Source organism: Electrona antarctica (genome assembly GCF_951216825.1).
Source record: "Electrona antarctica genome assembly, chromosome: 13".
Taxonomy (NCBI): domain Eukaryota; kingdom Metazoa; phylum Chordata; class Actinopteri; order Myctophiformes; family Myctophidae; genus Electrona; species Electrona antarctica.
Window position 1 is genome coordinate 50,878,183 of NC_136794.1, and position 22,393 is coordinate 50,900,575.

General features: G+C 41.6%; 2 protein-coding genes across 3 annotated transcripts in view; both read left to right on the forward strand.

Moving 5' to 3' along the window:
- The first annotated feature begins 1,508 nt into the window (after positions 1-1,508).
- Positions 1,509-19,510, forward strand: med27 (mediator complex subunit 27). 2 transcript variants are annotated; one of them, XM_079518987.1, is made up of 9 exons: positions 1,509-1,592; positions 5,806-6,017; positions 7,288-7,432; positions 7,900-8,030; positions 9,520-9,613; positions 12,383-12,490; positions 12,623-12,664; positions 16,581-16,658; positions 19,209-19,510. In XM_079518987.1, exons 2-9 carry the CDS (start codon positions 5,815-5,817, stop codon positions 19,341-19,343), a joined length of 936 nt encoding a protein of 311 aa, XP_079375113.1. In that variant the 5' UTR covers positions 1,509-1,592; positions 5,806-5,814; the 3' UTR covers positions 19,344-19,510. The 2 variants fall into 2 exon arrangements, with proteins under 2 accessions (XP_079375113.1, XP_079375114.1); XM_079518988.1 differs by lacking the exon at positions 16,581-16,658.
- Positions 19,511-21,647: 2,137 nt separating this feature from the next.
- pex6 (peroxisomal biogenesis factor 6) overlaps positions 21,648-22,393 on the forward strand; it is a 59,793-nt gene continuing 59,047 nt past the window's right edge. The window contains exon 1 of the mRNA XM_079518661.1: positions 21,648-21,853. Coding sequence (XP_079374787.1) covers positions 21,654-21,853 — 200 coding nt within the window. The 5' untranslated portion in view covers positions 21,648-21,653. The remainder of the gene's footprint in view (positions 21,854-22,393) is intronic.

The window sequence follows — 22,393 nt, forward strand, 5'->3', positions numbered from 1 at the left end:
TTTTGGGAGGTCTGGAGCCTAGTTTTAAGGGCCTTTGAGGTGCTGTGGTACCAGGAGGTGCATGCATAGTCAAAGAAGCCTTGTACAAGGGCTCCTGTTAAGGTCTTCAAGGTGTTTTTGTCGACCAGTGAGGAGATCCTGTAAAGGAATCTTGTTCTTTGGTTGACTTTTTTGATTACGTTGGTGGCCATTTTATCACCGGAAAGATTAGCCTCCAGGATGGAACCTAGGTAGGTAATTTCACACTGGGTTCGTTCACAAGCCTGTGATCAAATCCCTGACCTAAAGATTTAAAGTGAAATAGGCCTTCTATCACTTTAAGCTTTAGGGTTGCTTAGAAGGCATAGCATGGTGATGCGTTGTGAGCTTGTAGATCATGGTGATGCGTTGTGAGCTTGTAGATCATGGTGATGCGTTGTGAGCTTGTAGATTGGCTATTCTCAAATAGCCTTAGTGCCACATAGGCTATGCGGCCCCTACCTATGCGGCCCCTAATGGCAGCGGTGGCCGAACGGATAGCGGCGCGGTCTTGATACCGGAAGGTTCCTAGTTCGAATCAGCCGTCCGACACGTTAAAATTACCACCGCTGAAGTGCCCTTGAACAAGGCATTGAACCACTACGATGAAATGTGTTCTATGAGGAGGGCCTGGCTGGAAACAAGTTCTTGAGCTTAGCCCAGATACCCTGGGTAAATATAGATTTCATTTCATTTCATTTCACCTTCACTTATTTTGGGAAACAACATTGATATAGGCCTATGATTAATTTCTGCTGTTACAATTCCAAACATGCTTAATGCTTAATGTCATACTTTAGTCTACCGTATATTAGTAGTTTAATGACTGGTATTACATTTGTATTGCCTTTTTTATGTCCAATGTATTTTTATTTATAAGTTCTTAAAGTTAATACAATGCTAAACTAAAAGCATTTGAAAATAAATAGAAATGTTACTTTTCAGGATTCCAATTAAAAAAGGACACAAATTAGGCTATTAAATTATTCAGGATTCCAATAAAGAATAGGAATGAATAGCCGATCTACAAGAGAGCGACACGTTTTGAGCTTGTAGATCGGCTATTTTTGATACTTATGTGTTGATATATAAAACTGTTATGAAGCATCATCATCATCATCATCGTCATCATCATCATCATCATCATCATCATCATCATTACCACCGCTGAAGTGCCCTTGAACAAGGCATTGAACCACTACGATGAAATGTGTTCTATGAGCAGGGCCTGGCTGGAAACAAGTTCTTGAGCTTAGCCCAGATACCCTGGGTAAATATAGATTTCATTTCATTTCATTTCATCATCATCATTAATGTTGCACACTTATTTGACATTTTATTTTTTGCTTTTTCTTTATTGTAAACCAATTTGCGCTGCATGAAAGGTCATGAAATGTGTTTTATTATTGTTTTATTATTGTATTATTATTATTATTATTTATTTTGGACTTGTTTTCTTTAGACCTGGCAACGCTGCTCCTTGCTGACGGCATCAATGTGCGACAATAGGGGAACGTCATCATTGAACGACAACGAGGTGACGTCATCAGTGAGCGACACCGTGTTGTGAAAAGGTAACGGCGTTTTTTCAGCTTCTCTTTATTTCATATCCTCTATTATCGTCACGTTCTGTGTACCAAACGTTTATACTAGAGCTGTTTTTAAATGCTTATTATCGTCACGTTCTGTGTACCAAACGTTTATACTAGAGCTGTTTTTAAATGCTTTATATCGTCACGTTCTGTGTACCAAACGTTTATACTAGAGCTGTTTTTCAATGCTTATTATCGTCACGTTCTGTGTACCAAACGTTTATACTAGTGCTGTTTTTAAAGCCTAATTATCGTCATGTTCTGTGTACCAAACGTTTATACTAGAGCTGTTTTTAAAGCCTTATTATCGTCACGTTCTGTGTACCAAACGTTTATACTAGTGCTGTTGCAGAATTACAGTACATTTCAAGCACAACTAAATACAAAGACTGTTAACTGAGTGGACGACCCAATAAAGCATCACACTTGGTTATAACATGGTCCACCTTGTTCAATTCATCATAGTTGAACTGTAAATCTGTTAATAACAATCAATCATGTATTGAACTGTAGTTTTACTGTGCTGTTTTATGCAAACAAAAACATCTATTATCAATCAATCACAACACAGCAGTATTGCAAATGCATGTTGTCATGTTATTGCTAATTGTACTGTTGGTATTTTGTCAATATGTCTTTTTGTCTTGATTGATTGGATACTTTATTAACAGTTTACTGTACAGTAAAGTACAGTTCAATAACACGGTCTGATAAACCCAAGAAAGCACTACGGCTTGTTTCCATTCAGGGCTTCTTTCTTTGTACCCAATTCATCTACAGTAGCTGAGGTTAATCACGACTATATCTGTGTGACAGTTTAAGTTGTTGTGGTGACAGTCCTACCCATGTGAATAATCTGACCTTTTCATGTCAAGGACCCCCACATTGACACTAATTAGCCCGCGGACCCCCATTAGAAAAGATATGCCAGGGACCCCCATAAGAGAAGATTTTTACGGCAGTGATTCTCAACCTGTTTAATTTCAAGGACCCCCAGTTTGACATTCATTAGTCTACATACGGACCCCCATTTAATGGCTTTTCTATCTCTGGGACCCCCAATTTATAATGTCCAATAAAAACCTAATTTAACTCAGTGTACAAATGGAACCAAATGGATCCGTTATGGTCCGTTTGGTTCCATTTGTACACTCAGAGTTACAGACCCATATTAAGGGTCCATTTGGTTCCTAACCCCCTGGAACTCCCTCAAGGACCCCTGGGGGTCCCCGGACCACACTTTGAGAACCACTGCTGTAGTTAATTTGAACGGGACAGCAAGGATGCTAATTTCCATCCGTAGTCCCTAAACAAAATAAATCACACCTGTGTGAAGTGAGGGGCGCTCCTAATTTAGGCTATGAAATGTTGTTGTTTACAGAACAACAAAGATGTCTGACGTGGTGAATGTGTTGTTTAAAAAATAGCAAAAGATATTTCAGGATTTCAATTCAAATATAGCAAAAATAGCCGATCTACAAGCTCAAAACACATCACACTGCAACGTGTTTTGAGCTTGTAGATTGGCTATTTTTTGCTACGCCAGTAATATGCAATGTGGCCCCCCAAATCAAGACTTATAGCATGTTATGTAGACAGCACTATAATTGCATTGTATGTAGTCATAGCACGTCATAGTGCATAGTATAGTATATATGTATAGTTTATATGTATAGTTTCATTATATAGACATTCCACTGTTACGTTCTTAGCTTACGCATGTTTCATGATAAATGCTTTTTTCTGTGATGTATTCCCATGCTTTTTTGCTCTTGCTTAATGTAAGTCGCTCTGGATTAAGAGCGTCTGCTAAATGGCTAAATTGTAAATTGTTGTTTTATTGCGTCCCTTAACTATAAACTGCGTTTTGGGATGCAAAATGCACCCTATTTTAATCTCTGGTGTTGTTGTTTACAGAACGTAAAGATGTTTGACGTGGTGAATGTGTTGTTGTTTACAGAACATAAAGATGTCTGACGTGGTGAATGTGTTGTTTACAGAACATAAAGATGTCTGACGTGGTGAATGTGTTGTTGTTTACAGAACATAAAGATGTCTGACGTGGTGAATGTGTTGTTTACAGAACATAAAGATGTCTGACGTGGTGAATGTGTTGTTTACAGAACATAAAGATGTCTGACGTGGTGAATGTGTTGTTTACAGAACGTAAAGATGTCTGACGTGGTGAATGTGTTGTTGTTTACAGAACATAAAGATGTCTGACGTGGTGAATGTGTTGTTTACAGAACATAAAGATGTCTGACGTGGTGAATGTGTTGTTTACAGAACATAAAGATGTCTGACGTGGTGAATGTGTTGTTGTTTACAGAACGTAAAGATGTCTGACGTGGTGAATGTGTTGTTTACAGAACATAAAGATGTCTGACGTGGTGAATGTGTTGTTGTTTACAGAACATAAAGATGTCTGACGTGGTGAATGTGTTGTTTACAGAACATAAAGATGTCTGACGTGGTGAACGTGTTGTTGTTTACAGAACATAAAGATGTCTGACGTGGTGAATGTTGTTGTTTACAGAACATAAAGATGTCTGACGTGGTGAATGTGTTGTTTACAGAACATAAAGATGTCTGACGTGGTGAACGTGTTGTTGTTTACAGAACATAAAGATGTCTGACGTGGTGAATGTGTTGTTGTTTACAGAACATAAAGATGTCTGACGTGGTGAATGTGTTGTTGTTTACAGAACGTAAAGATGTCTGACGTGGTGAATGTGTTGTTGTTTACAGAACGTAAAGATGTCTGACGTGGTGAATGTGTTGTTGTTTGCAGAACATAAAGATGTCTGACGTGGTGAATGTGTTGTTTACAGAACATAAAGATGTCTGACGTGGTGAATGTTGTTGTTTACAGAACATAAAGATGTCTGACGTGGTGAATGTTGTTGTTTACAGAACATAAAGATGTCTGACGTGGTGAATGTGTTGTTTACAGAACATAAAGATGTCTGACGTGGTGAACGTGTTGTTGTTTACAGAACATAAAGATGTCTGACGTGGTGAATGTTGTTGTTTACAGAACATAAAGATGTCTGACGTGGTGAATGTGTTGTTTACAGAACATAAAGATGTCTGACGTGGTGAACGTGTTGTTTTTTTACAGAACATAAAGATGTCTGACGTGGTGAATGTGTTGTTGTTTACAGAACATAAAGATGTCTGACGTGGTGAATGTGTTGTTGTTTACAGAACGTAAAGATGTCTGACGTGGTGAATGTGTTGTTGTTTACAGAACGTAAAGATGTCTGACGTGGTGAATGTGTTGTTGTTTACAGAACAAAGATGTCTGACGTGGTGAATGTCTTGTTTACAGAACATAAAGATGTCTGACGTGGTGAATGTGTTGTTTACAGAACATAAAGATGTCTGACGTGGTGAATGTGTTGTTGTTTACAGAACATAAAGATGTCTGACGTGGTGAATGTGTTGTTTACAGAACGTAAAGATGTCTGACGTGGTGAATGTGTTGTTTACAGAACATAAAGATGTCTGACGTGGTGAATGTGTTGTTTACAGAACATAAAGATGTCTGACGTGGTGAATGTGTTGTTTACAGAACATAAAGATGTCTGACGTGGTGAATGTGTTGTTGTTTACAGAACATAAAGATGTCTGACGTGGTGAATGTGTTGTTGTTTACAGAACATAAAGATGTCTGACGTGGTGAATGTGTTGTTGTTTACAGAACATAAAGATGTCTGACGTGGTGAATGTGTTGTTTACAGAACATAAAGATGTCTGACGTGGTGAATGTGTTGTTTACAGAACATAAAGATGTCTGACGTGGTGAATGTGTTGTTTACAGAACATAAAGATGTCTGACGTGGTGAATGTGTTGTTTACAGAACGTAAAGATGTCTGACGTGGTGAATGTGTTGTTGTTTACAGAACATAAAGATGTCTGACGTGGTGAATGTGTTGTTTACAGAACATAAAGATGTCTGACGTGGTGAATGTGTTGTTTACAGAACATAAAGATGTCTGACGTGGTGAATGTGTTGTTGTTTACAGAACGTAAAGATGTCTGACGTGGTGAATGTGTTGTTTACAGAACATAAAGATGTCTGACGTGGTGAATGTGTTGTTGTTTACAGAACATAAAGATGTCTGACGTGGTGAATGTGTTGTTTACAGAACGTAAAGATGTCTGACGTGTTGAATGTGTTGTTGTTTACAGAACGTAAAGATGTCTGACGTGGTGAACGTGGGGGTGAACCTGGACGCCTTCTCGGCGGCCATCAGCTCCATCCAGGCTCTGAGGTGTTCCGTCAGCAGGGTGTTCCACTCGCTGAAGGACGGCATGAGGAACCAGGAGACGCTGGAGGGACGAGAGAAGCTCTTCATCACAGAGTTCCAGGAGCACCTCCAGGCTGTCAACAGAGACCTCAAGTAAGTTATAGAATACCTATAAACTATAGACAACCTCCAGGCTGTCAACAGAGACCTCAAGTAAGTTATAGAATCTATAGACAACCTCCAGGCTGTCAACAGAGACCTCAAGTAAGTTATAGAATCTATAGACAACCTCCAGGCTGTCAACAGAGCCCTCAAGTAAGTTATAGAATCTGTAGACAACCACCAGGCTGTCAACAGAGACCTCAAGTAAGTTATATAATCTGTAGACAACCACCAGGCTGTCAACAGAGACCTCAAGTAAGTATAGAAACTATTAACACACCTATAAACTATAGAAAATCTTGCTACGGCCTTGTAGATCTGCTATTTTTGAAAAATCATGAAAATGTGGCACACCCAATCTTTGAATATACATTCTTTCAGACTGAACGTTTTTAACTTGAATCTTTGGGGTGGTCCCTCCCTGGAACAACATATTTTCAGATGGGGGTCCGCAGCAAAATACAGATAATTCTGGGGGTCCTTGACGTGAAAAAGGTGGCATAGAAACATGGGTTTTTTCTGAAAACTGTTAGGATTCAGAAGACATTTTGTAGAATCAGTTCTCATGTCTAAATGGGTTAACTCAGCGGTCCCCAAACTGACCCAACGCTAAGTTTCGTTGTATTTGGCCGGAACTGATACATGTTTTAATATGATTATGGCAAATAATCACAGAATGTCAGTGCACTGAGACACATGCAGCTGCTCTATAGATCTCTTAGGGCGACTGTGGCTCAAGAGGTAGAGCAGGTCGTCCAATGATCCATGGGTCGGCGGTTCGAATCCCGGCTCCTCCTGGCTACATGTCGAAGTGTCCTTGGGCAAGACACTGAACCCCAAATTGCTCCCGATGTGCTGGTTGGTACCTTGCATGGCTTCCGCCACAATCGGTGTATGAATGTGTGTGTGAATGGGTGAATGTAATGCACAATCTATGTAAAGCGCCTTGGATAAAGGCGCTATATAAATGCACCATTTACCATTTACCATTTACCATTTTCTTACAACAGTGTTTTACCGGATTTTGCTGTTAAATAACACCATAAAACATTACCCTTTTCATGACACACACCCCTAGAGGGTGTCCTCGCACCATAGTTTGGGAACCCCTGCTCTAACTGTGTGTGTGTGTGTGTGTGTGTGTGTGTGTGTGTGTGTGTGTGTGTGTGTGTGTGTGTGTGTGTGTGTGTGTGTGTGTGTGTGTGTGTGTGTGTGTGTGTGTGTGTGTGTGTGTGTGTGTGTGTGTGTGTGTTCTCCACAGTGAGCTGGACCGTCTCAGCGGTCTGGTCGGACGTCCATCAGAGTCTCATCCTCTCCATAACTCTGGTCTGCTCAGCCTGGACCCGGTTCAGGACAAGACCCCTCTGTACAGCCAGCTGCTGCAGGCCTACAAGTGGTCTAACAAGGTACTACACACACACGCATACACATACACATACACACACACACACACACACACACACACACACACACACACACCGGCAGCTCTGTGGCGGGTTCTTTCCCGTTGAATAGTATTTGTATGAATACATAATGATGAGTGACAGGTCTAATCATTACGTGACGATGATTGACAGCTCCAGTTTGTTCTAATCAGTATATTTAATGATGATTGACAGCTCCAGTTTGTTCTAATCAGTATATTTAATGATGATTGACAGCTCCAGTTTGTTCTAATCAGTATATTTGATGATGATTGACAGCTCCAGGTTGTTCTAATCAGTATATTTAATGATGATTGACAGCTCCAGGTTGTTCTAAATCAGTATATTTAATGATGATCGACAGCTCCAGGTTGTTCTAATCAGTATATTTAATGATGATTGACAGCTCCAGGTTGTTCTAAATCAGTATATTGAATGATGATTGACAGCTCCAGTATCACGCGGGCCTCGCCTCCAGTCTGCTGAACCAGCAGTCACTCAAGCGGTCGGCCAATCAGATGGGAGCGTCGGCCAAGAGACGTCCCAAAGTCCAGCCCAGCACTTTGGTCCTGCCGCCTCAGTAAGTCCAGTCCAGTACTTTGGTCCTGCCGCCTCAGTAAGTCCAGTCCAGTACTCAGTGAGTCCAGTCCAGTACTCAGTGACTCCAGTCCAGGACTCAGTGAGTCCATTCCAGTACTCAGTGAGTCCAGTCCAGTACTCAGTGACTCCAGTCCAGGACTCAGTAAGTCCAGTCCAGTACTCAGTAAGTCCAGTCCAGTACTCAGTGAGTCCATTCCAGTACTCAGTGAGTCCAGTCCAGTACTCAGTGAGTCCAGTCCAGTACTCAGTGAGTCCATTCCAGTACTCAGTGAGTCCAGTCCAGTACTCAGTGAGTCCATTCCAGTACTCAGTGAGTCCAGTCCAGTACTCAGTGAGTCCATTCCAGTACTCAGTGAGTCCATTCCAGTACTCAGTAAATCCAGTCCAGGACTCAGTGAGTCCATTCCAGTACTCAGTGAGTCCAGTCCAGTACTCAGTGAGTCCAGTCCAGGGACGTGCACACATAGACGTCAAAGGGGGCTTGAGCCCCTGCCCTTTTACCCGTCTGTAAAACAACTGCCCTTTTACCCGTCTGTAAAACAACTGCCCTTTTACCCGTCTGTAAAACAACTCCCCTTTTACCCGTCTGTAAAACAACTGCCCTTTTACCCGTCTGTAAAACAACTGCCCTTTTACCCGTCTGTAAAACAACTGCCCTTTTACCCGTCTGTAAAACAACTGCCCTTTTACCCGTCTGTAAAACAACTGCCCTTTTACCCGTCTGTAAAACAACTCCCCTTTTACCCGTCTGTAAAACAACTGCCCTTTTACCCGTCTGTAAAACAACTGCCCTTTTACCCGTCTGTAAAACAACTGCCCTTTTACCCGTCTGTAAAACAACTGCCCTTTTACCCGTCTGTAAAACAACTGCCCTTTTATCCATCTGTAAAACAACTGCCCTTTTACCCGTCTGTAAAACAACTGCCCTTTTACCCGTCTGTAAAACAACTGCCCTTTTACCCGTCTGTAAAACAACTGCCCTTTTACCCGTCTGTAAAACAACTGCCCTTTTACCCGTCTGTAAAACAACTGCCCTTTTACCCGTCTGTAAAACAACTGCCCTTTTACCCGTTCAGAGCGAACATTTTTGAGTGGTGCAACCACTCCAAGGAACAGCGATGTCCCTATGTCCTAACCTATGTGACTGTGACTATGTCCGTCTAGAGTACCAGTAGGGGCAAAGGTGGCGCTGTTGTGCTAGAAACAGAGAGATAGAGAGAGATAGTGTTGCACTGTTGCCTGCTAATGAGAGAGAGAGAGAGAGAGAGGGGAGTTGCACCACTCAGTTCACACAGGTGTGATTTTAACTCAAATCTTTGCTTCTGAGGGGTTCCTGGAATATCATATTTTCTAGAATCTAGATCACAGGTGTCTGAAAAGTGTCTGTGCAACACTATATTCAAATCATCACTTTGACAAGTTTGACTTAATGTCTAGGAATCTGCTAAAGTGTGTGCGTGTGTGTGTAGGTATGTGGATGACGTCATCTCTCGTATAGGAAGGATGTTTCCAGACATGACCATCCAGCTGTTCAGACCCAACGGGACCTCTGCTGTACTGCTGGTACGCACACACACACACGCACACGCACGCGCACGCGCACGCGCACGCGCACGCGCGCGCGCTTGCGCGCGCGCGCACACACACACACACACACACACACATGCACCCATTGCCATCCCCAGTTCCTGCTTACTGATGCATGTGTCCCTAGCGATGACATCAGGGAACGACAGTTTTTTACCTCTGGTCTGCTTTGAGGCAGGACTCCAGAGAAGTCTCTTGAGCAGGCCTCCAACTGTGTTGGTCTTTATCTCAACGAGACGAAAACGTAAAAACGTAATACGTAAATATATGCAAATCCAACAATAACCACATTATAAAAACACTTAGCAAGACTCCTCTAAAACAGGTTGATGACTACAATTATTTGGGTTCATATATATCTTCTTCCCAAAAGGACTTTCGAACTAGGAAGGGTTTGGCCTGGTCAGCCTGCAATGACATGCATAAGATCTGGTCATCCCAGCTTAGTAAGATGTTAAAAGTAAAAATATTTAGGACGACCGTTGAGCCGATTCTACTCTATGGCTCCGAGACATGGACACTTTCAATGAAACTAGAGACACACATATCACTGACGAAGGTCTTACGAAGGTCTTAGGACCGAAACGTTTGCTTTTTAATTGCACTTTGAGCACAGATTATTATGGTATTATAGTAGTATTATTATTATGGTATTCCCTCATACAGGGTATTGTTGGTAACATGTACGCCCCCTACAGGAGAACAGGGTATTGTTGGTAACATGTACGCCCCCTACAGGAGAACAGGGTATTGTTGGTAACATGTACGCCCCCTACAGGAGAACAGGGTATTGTTGGTAACATGTACGCCCCCTACAGGAGAACAGGGTATTGTTGGTAACATGTACGCCCCCTACAGGAGAACAGGGTATTGTTGGTAACATGTACGCCCCCTACAGGAGAACAGGGTATTGTTGGTAACATGTACGCCCCCTACAGGAGAACAGGGTATTGTTGGTAACATGTAGCTCCATTTAGGAGAACAGGGTATTGTTGGTAACATGTACGCCCCCTACAGGAGAACAGGGTATTGTTGGTAACATGTACGCCCCCTACAGGAGAACAGGGTATTGTTGGTAACATGTTCGCCCCCTACAGGAGAACAGGGTATTGTTGGTAACATGTACGCCCCCTACAGGAGAACAGGGTATTGTTGGTAACATGTAGCTCCATTTAGGAGAACAGGGTATTGTTGGTAACATGTACGCCCCCTACAGGAGAACAGGGTATTGTTGGTAACATGTACGCCCCCTACAGGAGAACAGGGTATTATTGGTAACATGTACGCCCCCTACAGGAGAACAGGGTATTGTTGGTAACATGTGACTTTAATAACAGGCTGTCTGTGTTCCAGGTGACTTTAATAACATGCTGTCTGTGTTCCAGGTCACTTTAATAAGGCTGTCTGTGTTCCAGGTGACTTTAATAACAGGCTGTCTGTGTTCCAGGTGACTTTAATAAGGTGCTGTCTGTGTTCCAGGTGACTTTATTAAGGTGCTGTCTGTGTTCCAGGTGACTTTATTAAGGTGCTGTCTGTGTTCCAGGTGACTTTAATAACATGCTGTCTGTGTTCCAGGTGACTTTAATAACATGCTGTCTGTGTTCCAGGTGACTTTAATAACAGGCTGTCTGTGTTCCAGGTGACTTTAATAACATGCTGTCTGTGTTCCAGGTGACTTTAATAAGGCTGTCTGTGTTCCAGGTGACTTTAATAAGGCTGTCTGTGTTCCAGGTGACTTTAATAAGGCTGTCTGTGTTCCAGGTGACTTTAATAACAGGCTGTCTGTGTTCCAGGTGACTTTATTAAGGTGCTGTCTGTGTTCCAGGTGACTTTATTAAGGTGCTGTCTGTGTTCCAGGTGACTTTAATAACATGCTGTCTGTGTTCCAGGTGACTTTAATAACAGGCTGTCTGTGTTCCAGGTGACTTTAATAAGGCTGTCTGTGTTCCAGGTGACTTTAATAACATGCTGTCTGTGTTCCAGGTGACTTTAATAACATGCTGTCTGTGTTCCAGGTGACTTTAATAACATGCTGTCTGTGTTCCAGGTGACTTTAATAACAGGCTGTCTGTGTTCCAGGTGACTTTAATAACATGCTGTCTGTGTTCCAGGTGACTTTAATAAGGCTGTCTGTGTTCCAGGTGACTTTAATAACATGCTGTCTGTGTTCCAGGTGACTTTAATAACATGCTGTCTGTGTTCCAGGTGACTTTAATAAGGCTGTCTGTGTTCCAGGTGACTTTAATAACATGCTGTCTGTGTTCCAGGTGACTTTAATAACAGGCTGTCTGTGTTCCAGGTGACTTTAATAACAGGCTGTCTGTGTTCCAGGTGACTTTAATAACAGGCTGTCTGTGTTCCAGGTGACTTTAATAAGGTGCTGTCTGTGTTCCAGGTGACTTTAATAACATGCTGTCTGTGTTCCAGGTGACTTTAATAACAGGCTGTCTGTGTTCCAGGTGACTTTAATAAGGCTGTCTGTGTTCCAGGTGACTTTAATAACAGGCTGTCTGTGTTCCAGGTGACTTTAATAACAGGCTGTCTGTGTTCCAGGTGACTTTATTAAGGTGCTGTCTGTGTTCCAGGTGACTTTAATAACAGGCTGTCTGTGTTCCAGGTGACTTTAATAACAGGCTGTCTGTGTTCCAGGTGACTTTATTAAGGTGCTGTCTGTGTTCCAGGTGACTTTAATAACAGGCTGTCTGTGTTCCAGGTGACTTTAATAACATGCTGTCTGTGTTCCAGGTGACTTTGGGGAAGGTGCTGAAGGCCATCGTCGTGATGAGGTCGTTGTTCATCGACAGAACCATCGTCAGAGGATACAACGAAACGGTTTACTCTGATGACGGCAAGGTACCTGTCTGTCTGTCTGTCTGTCTGTCTGTCTGTCTGTCTGTCTGTCTGTCTGTCTGTCTGTCTGTCTGTCTGTCTCCATAGCATTGTTCTCCATGGTAACGAGTGTCTCTCTCTCTCTCTCTCTCTCAGCTTGACATCTGGTCCAAATCTCAACACCAGGTGTTCCAGAAGGTAACAGACCACGCCCACCACTGTTTATATTTATTTATATATATATGTTGCTGCTAGGTAACATACCATGTATTTATGGTTGCTAGGTAACATACCATGTATTTATGGTTGCTAGGTAACATACCATGTATTTATGGTTGCTAGGTAACATACCATGTATTTATGGTTGCTAGGTAACATACCATGTATTTATCTTGTTGCTAGGTAACATACCATGTGTTTATCTTGTTGCTAGGTAACATACCATGTGTTTATCTTGTTGCTAGGTAACATACCATGTATTTATGGTTGCTAGGTAACATACCATGTATTTATGGTTGCTAGGTAACATACCATGTATTTATGGTTGCTAGGTAACATACCATGTATTTATGGTTGCTAGGTAACATACCATGTATTTATGGTTGCTAGGTAACATACCATGTATTTATGGTTGCTAGGTAACATACCATGTATTTATGGTTGCTAGGTAACATACCATGTATTTATGGTTGCTAGGTAACATACCATGTATTTATGGTTGCTAGGTAACATACCATGTATTTATGGTTGCTAGGTAACATACCATGTGTTTCTGGTTGCTAGGTAACATACCATGTATTTATGGTTGCTAGGTAACATACCATGTATTTATCTTGTTGCTAGGTAACATACCATGTGTTTATCTTGTTGCTAGGTAACATACCATGTATTTATGGTTGCTAGGTAACATACCATGTATTTATGGTTGCTAGGTAACATACCATGTATTTATGGTTGCTAGGTAACATACCATGTGTTTCTGGTTGCTAGGTAACATACCATGTATTTATGGTTGCTAGGTAACATACCATGTATTTATGGTTGCTAGGTAACATACCATGTATTTATGGTTGCTAGGTAACATACCATGTGTTTCTGGTTGCTAGGTAACATACCATGTATTTATGGTTGCTAGGTAACATACCATGTATTTATCTTGTTGCTAGGTAACATACCATGTGTTTATCTTGTTGCTAGGTAACATACCATGTGTTTATCTTGTTGCTAGGTAACATATCATGTGTTTATCTTGTTGCTAGGTAACATACCATGTATTTATCTTGTTGCTAGGTAACATACCATGTGTTTATCTTGTTGCTAGGTAACATACCATGTGTTTATGGTTGCTAGGTAACATACCATGTATTTATCTTGTTGCTAGGTAACATACCATGTATTTATCTTGTTGCTAGGTAACATACCATGTGTTTATCTTGTTGCTAGGTAACATACCATGTATTGATCTTGTTGCTAGGTAACATACCATGTGTTTATCTTGTTGCTAGGTAACATACCATGTGTTTCTGGTTGCTAGGTAACACACCATGTGTTTCTGGTTGCTAGGTAACATACCATGTGTTTCTGGTTGCTAGGTAACATACCATGTGTTTCTGGTTGCTAGGTAACATACCATGTGTTTATCTTGTTGCTAGGTAACATACCATGTACTTCTGGTTGCTAGGTAACATACCATGTGTTTCTGGTTGCTAGGTAACATACCATGTGTTTCTGGTTGCTAGGTAACATACCATGTGTTTCTGGTTGCTAGGTAACATACCATGTGTTTAGCTTGTTGCTAGGTAACATACCATGTGTTTATCTTGTTGCTAGGTAACATACCATGTGTTTATCTTGTTGCTAGGTAACATACCATGTGTTTCTGGTTGCTAGGTAACATACCATGTGTTTCTGGTTGCTAGGTAACATACCATGTGTTTCTGGTTGCTAGGTAACATACCATGTGTTTCTGGTTGCTAGGTAACATACCATGTGTTTATCTTGTTGCTAGGTAACATACCATGTGTTTATCTTGTTGCTAGGTAACATACCATGTGTTTCTGGTTGCTAGGTAACATACCATGTGTTTCTGGTTGCTAGGTAACATACCATGTGTTTATGGTTGCTAGGTAACATACCATGTGTTTATCTTGTTGCTAGGTAACATACCATGTGTTTCTGGTTGCTAGGTAACATACCATGTGTTTCTGGTTGCTAGGTAACATACCATGTGTTTATGGTTGCTAGGTAACATACCATGTGTTTATCTTGTTGCTAGGTAACATACCATGTGTTTATCTTGTTGCTAGGTAACATACCATGTGTTTCTGGTTGCTAGGTAACATACCATGTGTTTCTGGTTGCTAGGTAACATACCATGTGTTTCTGGTTGCTAGGTAACATACCATGTGTTTATGGTTGCTAGGTAACATACCATGTGTTTATCTTGTTGCTAGGTAACATACCATGTATTTATCTTGTTGCTAGGTAACATACCATGTGTTTATCTTGTTGCTAGGTAACATACCATGTGTTTATCTTGTTGCTAGGTAACATACCATGTGTTTATCTTGTTGCTAGGTAACATACCATGTGTTTATGGTTGCTAGGTAACATACCATGTGTTTATGGTTGCTAGGTAACATACCATGTGTTTATCTTGTTGCTAGGTAACATACCATGTATTTATCTTGTTGCTAGGTAACATACCATGTGTTTATCTTGTTGCTAGGTAACATACCATGTATTTATCTTGTTGCTAGGTAACATACCATGTGTTTATCTTGTTGCTAGGTAACATACCATGTGTTTATGGTTGCTAGGTAACATACCATGTATTTATCTTGTTGCTAGGTAACATACCATGTGTTTATCTTGTTGCTAGGTAACATACCATGTGTTTATCTTGTTGCTAGGTAACATACCATGTATTTATCTTGTTGCTAGGTAACATACCATGTGTTTATCTTGTTGCTAGGTAACATACCATGTGTTTATGGTTGCTAGGTAACATACCATGTGTTTATCTTGTTGCTAGGTAACATACCATGTGTTTCTGTTTGCTAGGTAACATACCATGTGTTTCTGGTTGCTAGGTAACATACCATGTGTTTATCTTGTTGCTAGGTAACATACCATGTGTTTATCTTGTTGCTAGGTAACATACCATGTATTTATCTTGTTGCTAGGTAACATACCATGTGTTTATCTTGTTGCTAGGTAACATACCATGTGTTTATCTTGTTGCTAGGTAACATACCATGTGTTTATCTTGTTGCTAGGTAACATACCATCTGTTTATCTTGTTGCTAGGTAACATACCATGTGTTTCTGGTTGCTAGGTAACATACCATGTGTTTCTGGTTGCTAGGTAACATACCATGTGTTTCTGGTTGCTAGGTAACATACCATGTGTGTCTGGTTGCTAGGTAACATACTATGTGTGTCTGGTTGCTAGGTAACATACCATGTGTTTCTGGTTGCTAGGTAACATACCATGTGTTTATCTTGTTGCTAGGTAACATACCATGTGTTTCTGGTTGCTAGGTAACATACCATGTGTTTCTGGTTGCTAGGTAACATACCATGTGTTTATGGTTGCTAGGTAACATACCATGTGTTTATGGTTGCTAGGTAACATACCATGTGTTTATCTTGTTGCTAGGTAACATACCATGTGTGTTTCTGGTTGCTAGGTAACATACCATGTGTTTCTGGTTGCTAGGTAACATACCATGTGTTTATCTTGTTGCTAGGTAACATACCATGTGTTTCTGGTTGCTAGCTAACATACCATGTGTTTATCTTGTTGCTAGGTAACATACCATGTGTTTCTGGTTGCTAGGTAACATACCATGTGTTTCTGGTTGCTAGGTAACATACCATGTGTTTATCTTGTTGCTAGGTAACATACCATGTGTTTATCTTGTTGCTAGGTAACATACCATGTGTTTATCTTGTTGCTAGGTAACATACCATGTGTTTATCTTGTTGCTAGGTAACATACCATGTGTTTATCTTGTTGCTAGGTAACATACCATGTGTTTCTGGTTGCTAGGTAACATACCATGTGTTTCTGGTTGCTAGGTAACATACCATGTGTTTATCTTGTTGCTAGGTAACAGACCACGCCACCACTGCTCTCCTGCACTACCAGCTGCCTCAGATGCCTGATGTGGTGGTACGATCCTTCATGGTGGGTTATCAATACTGTGGATCACTTACCAATACTGTGGATCACTTACCAATACTGTGGATCACTTACCAATACTGTGGCCAATACTGTGGATCACTTACCAATACTGTTACCAATACTGTTGATCACTTACCAATACTGTTGATCACTTATCAATACTGTTACCAATACTGTGGATCACTTACCAATACTGTTACCAATACTGTGGATCACTTACCAATACTGTTGCCAATACTGTGGATCACTTACCAATACTGTTGCCAATACTGTGGATCACTTACCAATACTGTTGCCAATACTGTGGATCACTTACCAATACTGTTACCAATACTGTGGATCACTTACCAATACTGTTACCAATACTGTGGATCACTTACCAATACTGTTGCCAATACTGTGGATCACTTACCAATAATGTTGCCAATACTGTGGATCACTTACCAATACTGTTGCCAATACTGTGGATCACTTACCAATACTGTTGCCAATACTGTGGATCACTTACCAATACTGTTGATCACTTACCAATACTGTTGATCACTTATCAATATTGTTGATCACTTATCAATACTGTTGATCACTTATCAATACTGTTACCAATACTGTTGATCACTTACCAATACTGTTGATCACTTACCAATACTGTTGATCACTTATCAATACTGTTACCAATACTGTTGATCACTTACCAATACTGTTGATCACTTATCAATACTGTTACCAATACTGTTGATCACTTACTAATACTGTTGATCACTTACCAATACTGTTGATCACTTATCAAAACTGTTACCAATACTGTTGATCACTTACCAATACTGTTGATCACTTACCAATACTGTTGATCACTTATCAATACTGTTACCAATACTGTTGATCACTTACCAATACTGTTACCAATACTGTTGATCACTTATCAAAACTGTTACCAATACTGTTGATCACTTACCAATACTGTTGATCACTTACCAATACTGTTGATCAGTTACCAATCGCCAGGCTTCTATCGAGGGCGAGGACACTTTTAAGCTGTTTCTGTTATTTTGTAAAGACGCGAAGAACAACTTCTGAACAGAACCATATATCTGTTATGTATTGGCCAGTTGTGAGTGACAGAGTTTGTGGCTGAGTCTGACCACCATCAGAAATGACATGAAGATGACAAAGGTTTTGACAAATTGATACCGGGTACTCAATAAGCTTAGCTTATTGATACCGGGTAATCGATAAGCTTAGCTTATTGATACCGGGTACTCGATAAGCCCAAAGCTTATTGATACCGGGTACTCGATAAGCCCAAAGCGTATTGATACCAGGTACTCGATAAAAAGCCCAATGCTTATTGATACCGGGTACTCGATAAGCCCAAAGCTTATTGATAACGGGTACTCGATAAGCCCAAAGCTTATTGATACCAGGTACTCGATAAAAAGCCCAATGCTTATTGATACCGGGTTCTCGATAAGCCCAAAGCTTATTGATAATGGGTACTCGATAAAAAGCCTAATGCTTATTGATAATGGGTACTCGATAAGCCCAACGCTTATTGATACCGGTTACTCGATAAGCCCAAAGCTTATTGATACCGGGTACTCGATAAAAAGCCCAATGCTTATTGATAACGGGTACTCGATAAGCCCACAGCGGATTGATACCAGGTACTCGATAAAAAGCCCAATGCTTATTGATACCGGGTACTCGATACACCCCATTCGACCCGTATCTCTGCATTGGAACGGCAAAATCATCCGTTATCAGCACGTTTTAATGGTGCCAAAATGTCCATACTGGCATCCTCACTGTTCATTATGTCATTATCTGCGATTGTAGCGATTGTCATTATCACTGATGTCCTGAAGGAGGGGTGCCGTGTCTGGTGGCCATGAGCTACGTGAGGCACCACCGAGCGAGGCGCCGTGCCGAGCGTTGCGAAGGCCACCAGACCCGACTCAGCGGCAGAGAATAGTATATATCAGTAGCCCCTAGTTTACATGCACCGACAATAGTTGGAAATGACACGTCCACCAGGGGGAAACCTTGACCAGGCTATGTGGTGAGGATGCCAGTATGGACATTTTGGCACCATTCAAGTGCTGATAACGGATGATTTCGCCGTTCCAATGCAGAGATAACGGTCAAATCCGCTGCTCGATAAGCCCAAAGCTTATTGATACCGGGTACTCGATAAGCCCAAAGCTTATTGATACCGGGTACTCGATAAAAAGCCCAATGCTTATTGATACCGGGTACTCTATAAAAAGCCCAATGCTTATTGATACCGGGTACTCGATATGCCCAAAGCTTATTGATAATGGGACGGGTACTCGATAAGCCCAAATTGTATTGATACCGGGTACTAGATACATTGTTATGGAGTTTGTTGGGGTATCGGGTTTCATCTCTTGTCATCAATACTGTTATCAATGACGATGAGCTTGTAGCGAACCTGCAATATTATGTATCCATGATCTGTGAATTGTATGTTTTCTCTGTGTGTGTGTGTGTGTGTGTGTGTGCGTGCGTGCGTGCGTGTGTGTGTGCGTCTCCTAGACGTGGCTGAGGTCGTACATCAAGCTGTTCCAGAGCTCGTGTCAACGATGTGGGCGTTTCCTTCAGGACGGACTGCCTCCCACATGGAGGGACTTTAGGACCCTGGAGGCCTTCCACGAGACCTGCCGCATGTAGACACGCCCACAGCGGAGAGACAACCAATCCCGCGAGACCTGCAGCGTGTGGGCCCGCCCACAGTGGACATCCAACCAATCGCCAAATGACTCTGTTGAATTTAGCTCAGTTTATTGTTTTTTTTCACTCTTTTCTTTTTATATGAATAAAGTTTGTTTTGAATGTCAGGCAGGTAAGAATGTTATTTGATTGAATTCTGTATTTAAGTCTGACGTCATGTTGTAGTCCTACGTTACGTCCGGGTCATTTTGTAGTCCTACGTTACGTCCGGGTCCAAGTGGCACCAGCTCCCGTCCGCATCTCATTGTAAATAGAATATCTAAACGCGTGAATCTTTTTACAATGACGTTATTTTTCAGAAAGGAAGCCATTGAGGGTTAAAATGGGTCTTAATGCTTCCAACTCGAGTAGAATTATTAATATTCTGTACAAGTGTCCATGACAAAGAAAATATATGATGTGGAGACAATAAAGTCTATTATTATTATTATTGAAGGTGGTAACAGTCCATTTGCTCAGTACAATATTTTGGGGGCATATTTAGAATGTGTGCAGGCTTGAGTATGTTGAATCTAGTTTGCATAATGAGGATTTAGTTGACACAATTCAATAAAATGGCGATAGTATCCAGTGTGGGGCAGACGGCCTGTCACAGCCAGATTTGGGAGAGCAGCAGCTTTGTTGTTGCGAGGAAAGCGGTAAAATGAGATTTTCGTGGTTGTTTTCGTCTCAGATTTAGTCTGACGGAGGGACACAGTATAACTCTATGGGGACACAAAAGCGACACAAAAGTAGGACCCGGAAGTATCTCAGGAGGGGGCGCTCACGTCACGGCTAAAATACTGAATAGTTTTAGGGAGAAGTGATCATTTCCTCTCCCTTTGCCCTGCTGAAATGGATTCTCAGGCCTGTTATAAAGGAGGCCAGTGATTGCATTTTTTGAGGGACGGGGTCCGCGTATTCTACACTGGAAGGAGAATTTACAATTTACCCAGGTTTGTTTTATAAGTAGGTACAAAAACTTAACTGAGTGGACGAAGCATTACACTTGTTTACAAGGGGGTCCACCTTGTTCAATTCATCATAACATTTAGAGACGTACAAATAGACACATATAGCCTATAGCCAAAAACAGGAAATCATCATGGAGGTAAAAAGGGAAAAAACCCAACAAAAAACATACTGTGAGAGGAAAGGGGGTGGACTCATATTTTATGGGGTCCAGTTTTGAATTGCAGCCGTCTGTAGGTGCCCTTTGAGAGCGGTTTTGAAGGAGTCGGTCAATGGATTCACATTTCGCATGTCTTAATGACTGTTGGTAGGGTGTTCTCCCGAGCGGTGGCTGGCTAGCTGCACATCCTAGTTACTGCCTCTGATTGGCCGTTTATAATGCTGTTGTGTCGTGGGAGGCGGGACATGGGAAGTGAGGAAGAGAGAATTTCAGAGCTGCCAAAACGGTCTAACAAAGACCGTTTTGGCAGCGAACGGCTTCTGCGCCGTTCGCTGAGGTTTCCGTTGTCTCCGTTGTCTGCTATTGCCGATATGCTTCTTTAGAGACATAACCATCACTCAAACAGCGCAGCAAGGACATATGCGAGGCCAAGTCCGTCTGCATTCCATAATTACCATATATATTTTGACCGATGGTAAAGGACCCTCCGGGGTAGCGAAAGAAAAGAGGTAAACCGGGGGTCCTGAGAAGGGCTAGGCAACAGCCCAGCTTTAATGATCTTAAATCCCTTTATTTTGGATTGTTTTGTAGTAATAGTACAACATAAACATTACAGAGACTTTAGTTGTAAAGCAAAGCAAAAAGCAAAGTTACTATATTTACCCAGGGTATCTGGGCTAAGCTCAAGAACTTTCCAGCCAGGCCCTGCTCATAGAACATTTCATGGTAGTGGTTCAATGCCTTGCTCAAGGGCACTTCAGCGGTGGTAATTTTAACGTGTCGGACCGCTGATTCGAACTGGCGACCTTCCGGTATCAAGACCGCTCCGCAATCCGTTCGGCCACCGCTGCCACAAATACTTGTCACTGTACAATACTTGAATTAAAACATTTGTCATGTTGCACACATGATTAAAATATCTCTTATTTGCGCCGCCCTCGTTCAAAACAATGTATTTCCAACTCCAGCTTGTCTCAGTTAAGGTTTCTGCCCCCTCAATGTCGAAACTCTTCTATTAGATGGTTCTGGGGCCCGTCCCCCCTATGGCCCGCCCACTTCATCGTCATACCTCGTGACGTCAACACGTAACGTTTGTTTTGGTTTTTCTGCTGCGTGCTGTGCTGTCATGATGATCCAAGATGGCGGCGCCCATGGAGGTGTGTGCTGTGTGTGTGTTGGCGTCGCTGGGGGACAAGTTCCCTCTGAGCGTCAGCCCGTGGCACGCGCTGGCCGACAGGCGGCGCTTTGATGCGATGTTCAGGACCTCCTCTTCCTCATCATCATCATCATCCTCATCGCACCTCCTGCTGTTCACCTCCTCTTTGGAGGAGGAGAGAAGGTACACACACACACACACACTCTCACTCACACGCACACCCCTCCTGCTGTGAAGGTAAACATGTCTTCTCCTCTGTCATGTCAACAAGCAGAAACAGTGGTGGGGAAAAAAAACTCCTCGCATGTTTACCTTCGAATACCAAACAACTCGCCCCTTTAACAACTCGCCCCATGTAGTTATTTTAATGTAGTTAACAGTTAATTTAGTATTTCCCTCCCTCTCTGAAATCTGTAATTATCTTGTATACAGATGTATTTGATTGTATAGTAGTCGATCTCTATGCTCTGTCAAATTAAGAAACAATAACATGACACAGATACGGTGACTTCTTAATTCAGTTAATTTAGGACCTTTTAGCAGTTAATTTCGTTTTATTAAACACATTTCTTCCATATGTAGCCCATGTTTTGTAATGGCATCATCATGCTATTATGCCCGTGGATATACAGAGTGAACTTAACAATGATAAATCAATATGATAATACCTTTTATATAATCACCAACATGAATTTATGTTAGGTAGAGTAGTGGGGCGAGATG

What these genes read in the sequence shown, in the direction of transcription:
- med27 (XM_079518987.1), top strand. Translation starts at nt 5,815, where the DNA reads ATGTCTGACGTGGTGAACGTGGGGGTGAACCTGGACGCCTTCTCGGCG. An exon ending in GCTGTCAACAGAGACCTCAA is followed by an intron (nt 6,018 to 7,287) that starts GTAAGTTATAGA and finishes TGTTCTCCACAG; the next exon opens with TGAGCTGGACCGTCTCAGCG. An exon ending in TGGTGGTACGATCCTTCATG is followed by an intron (nt 16,659 to 19,208) that starts GTGGGTTATCAA and finishes TGCGTCTCCTAG; the next exon opens with ACGTGGCTGAGGTCGTACAT.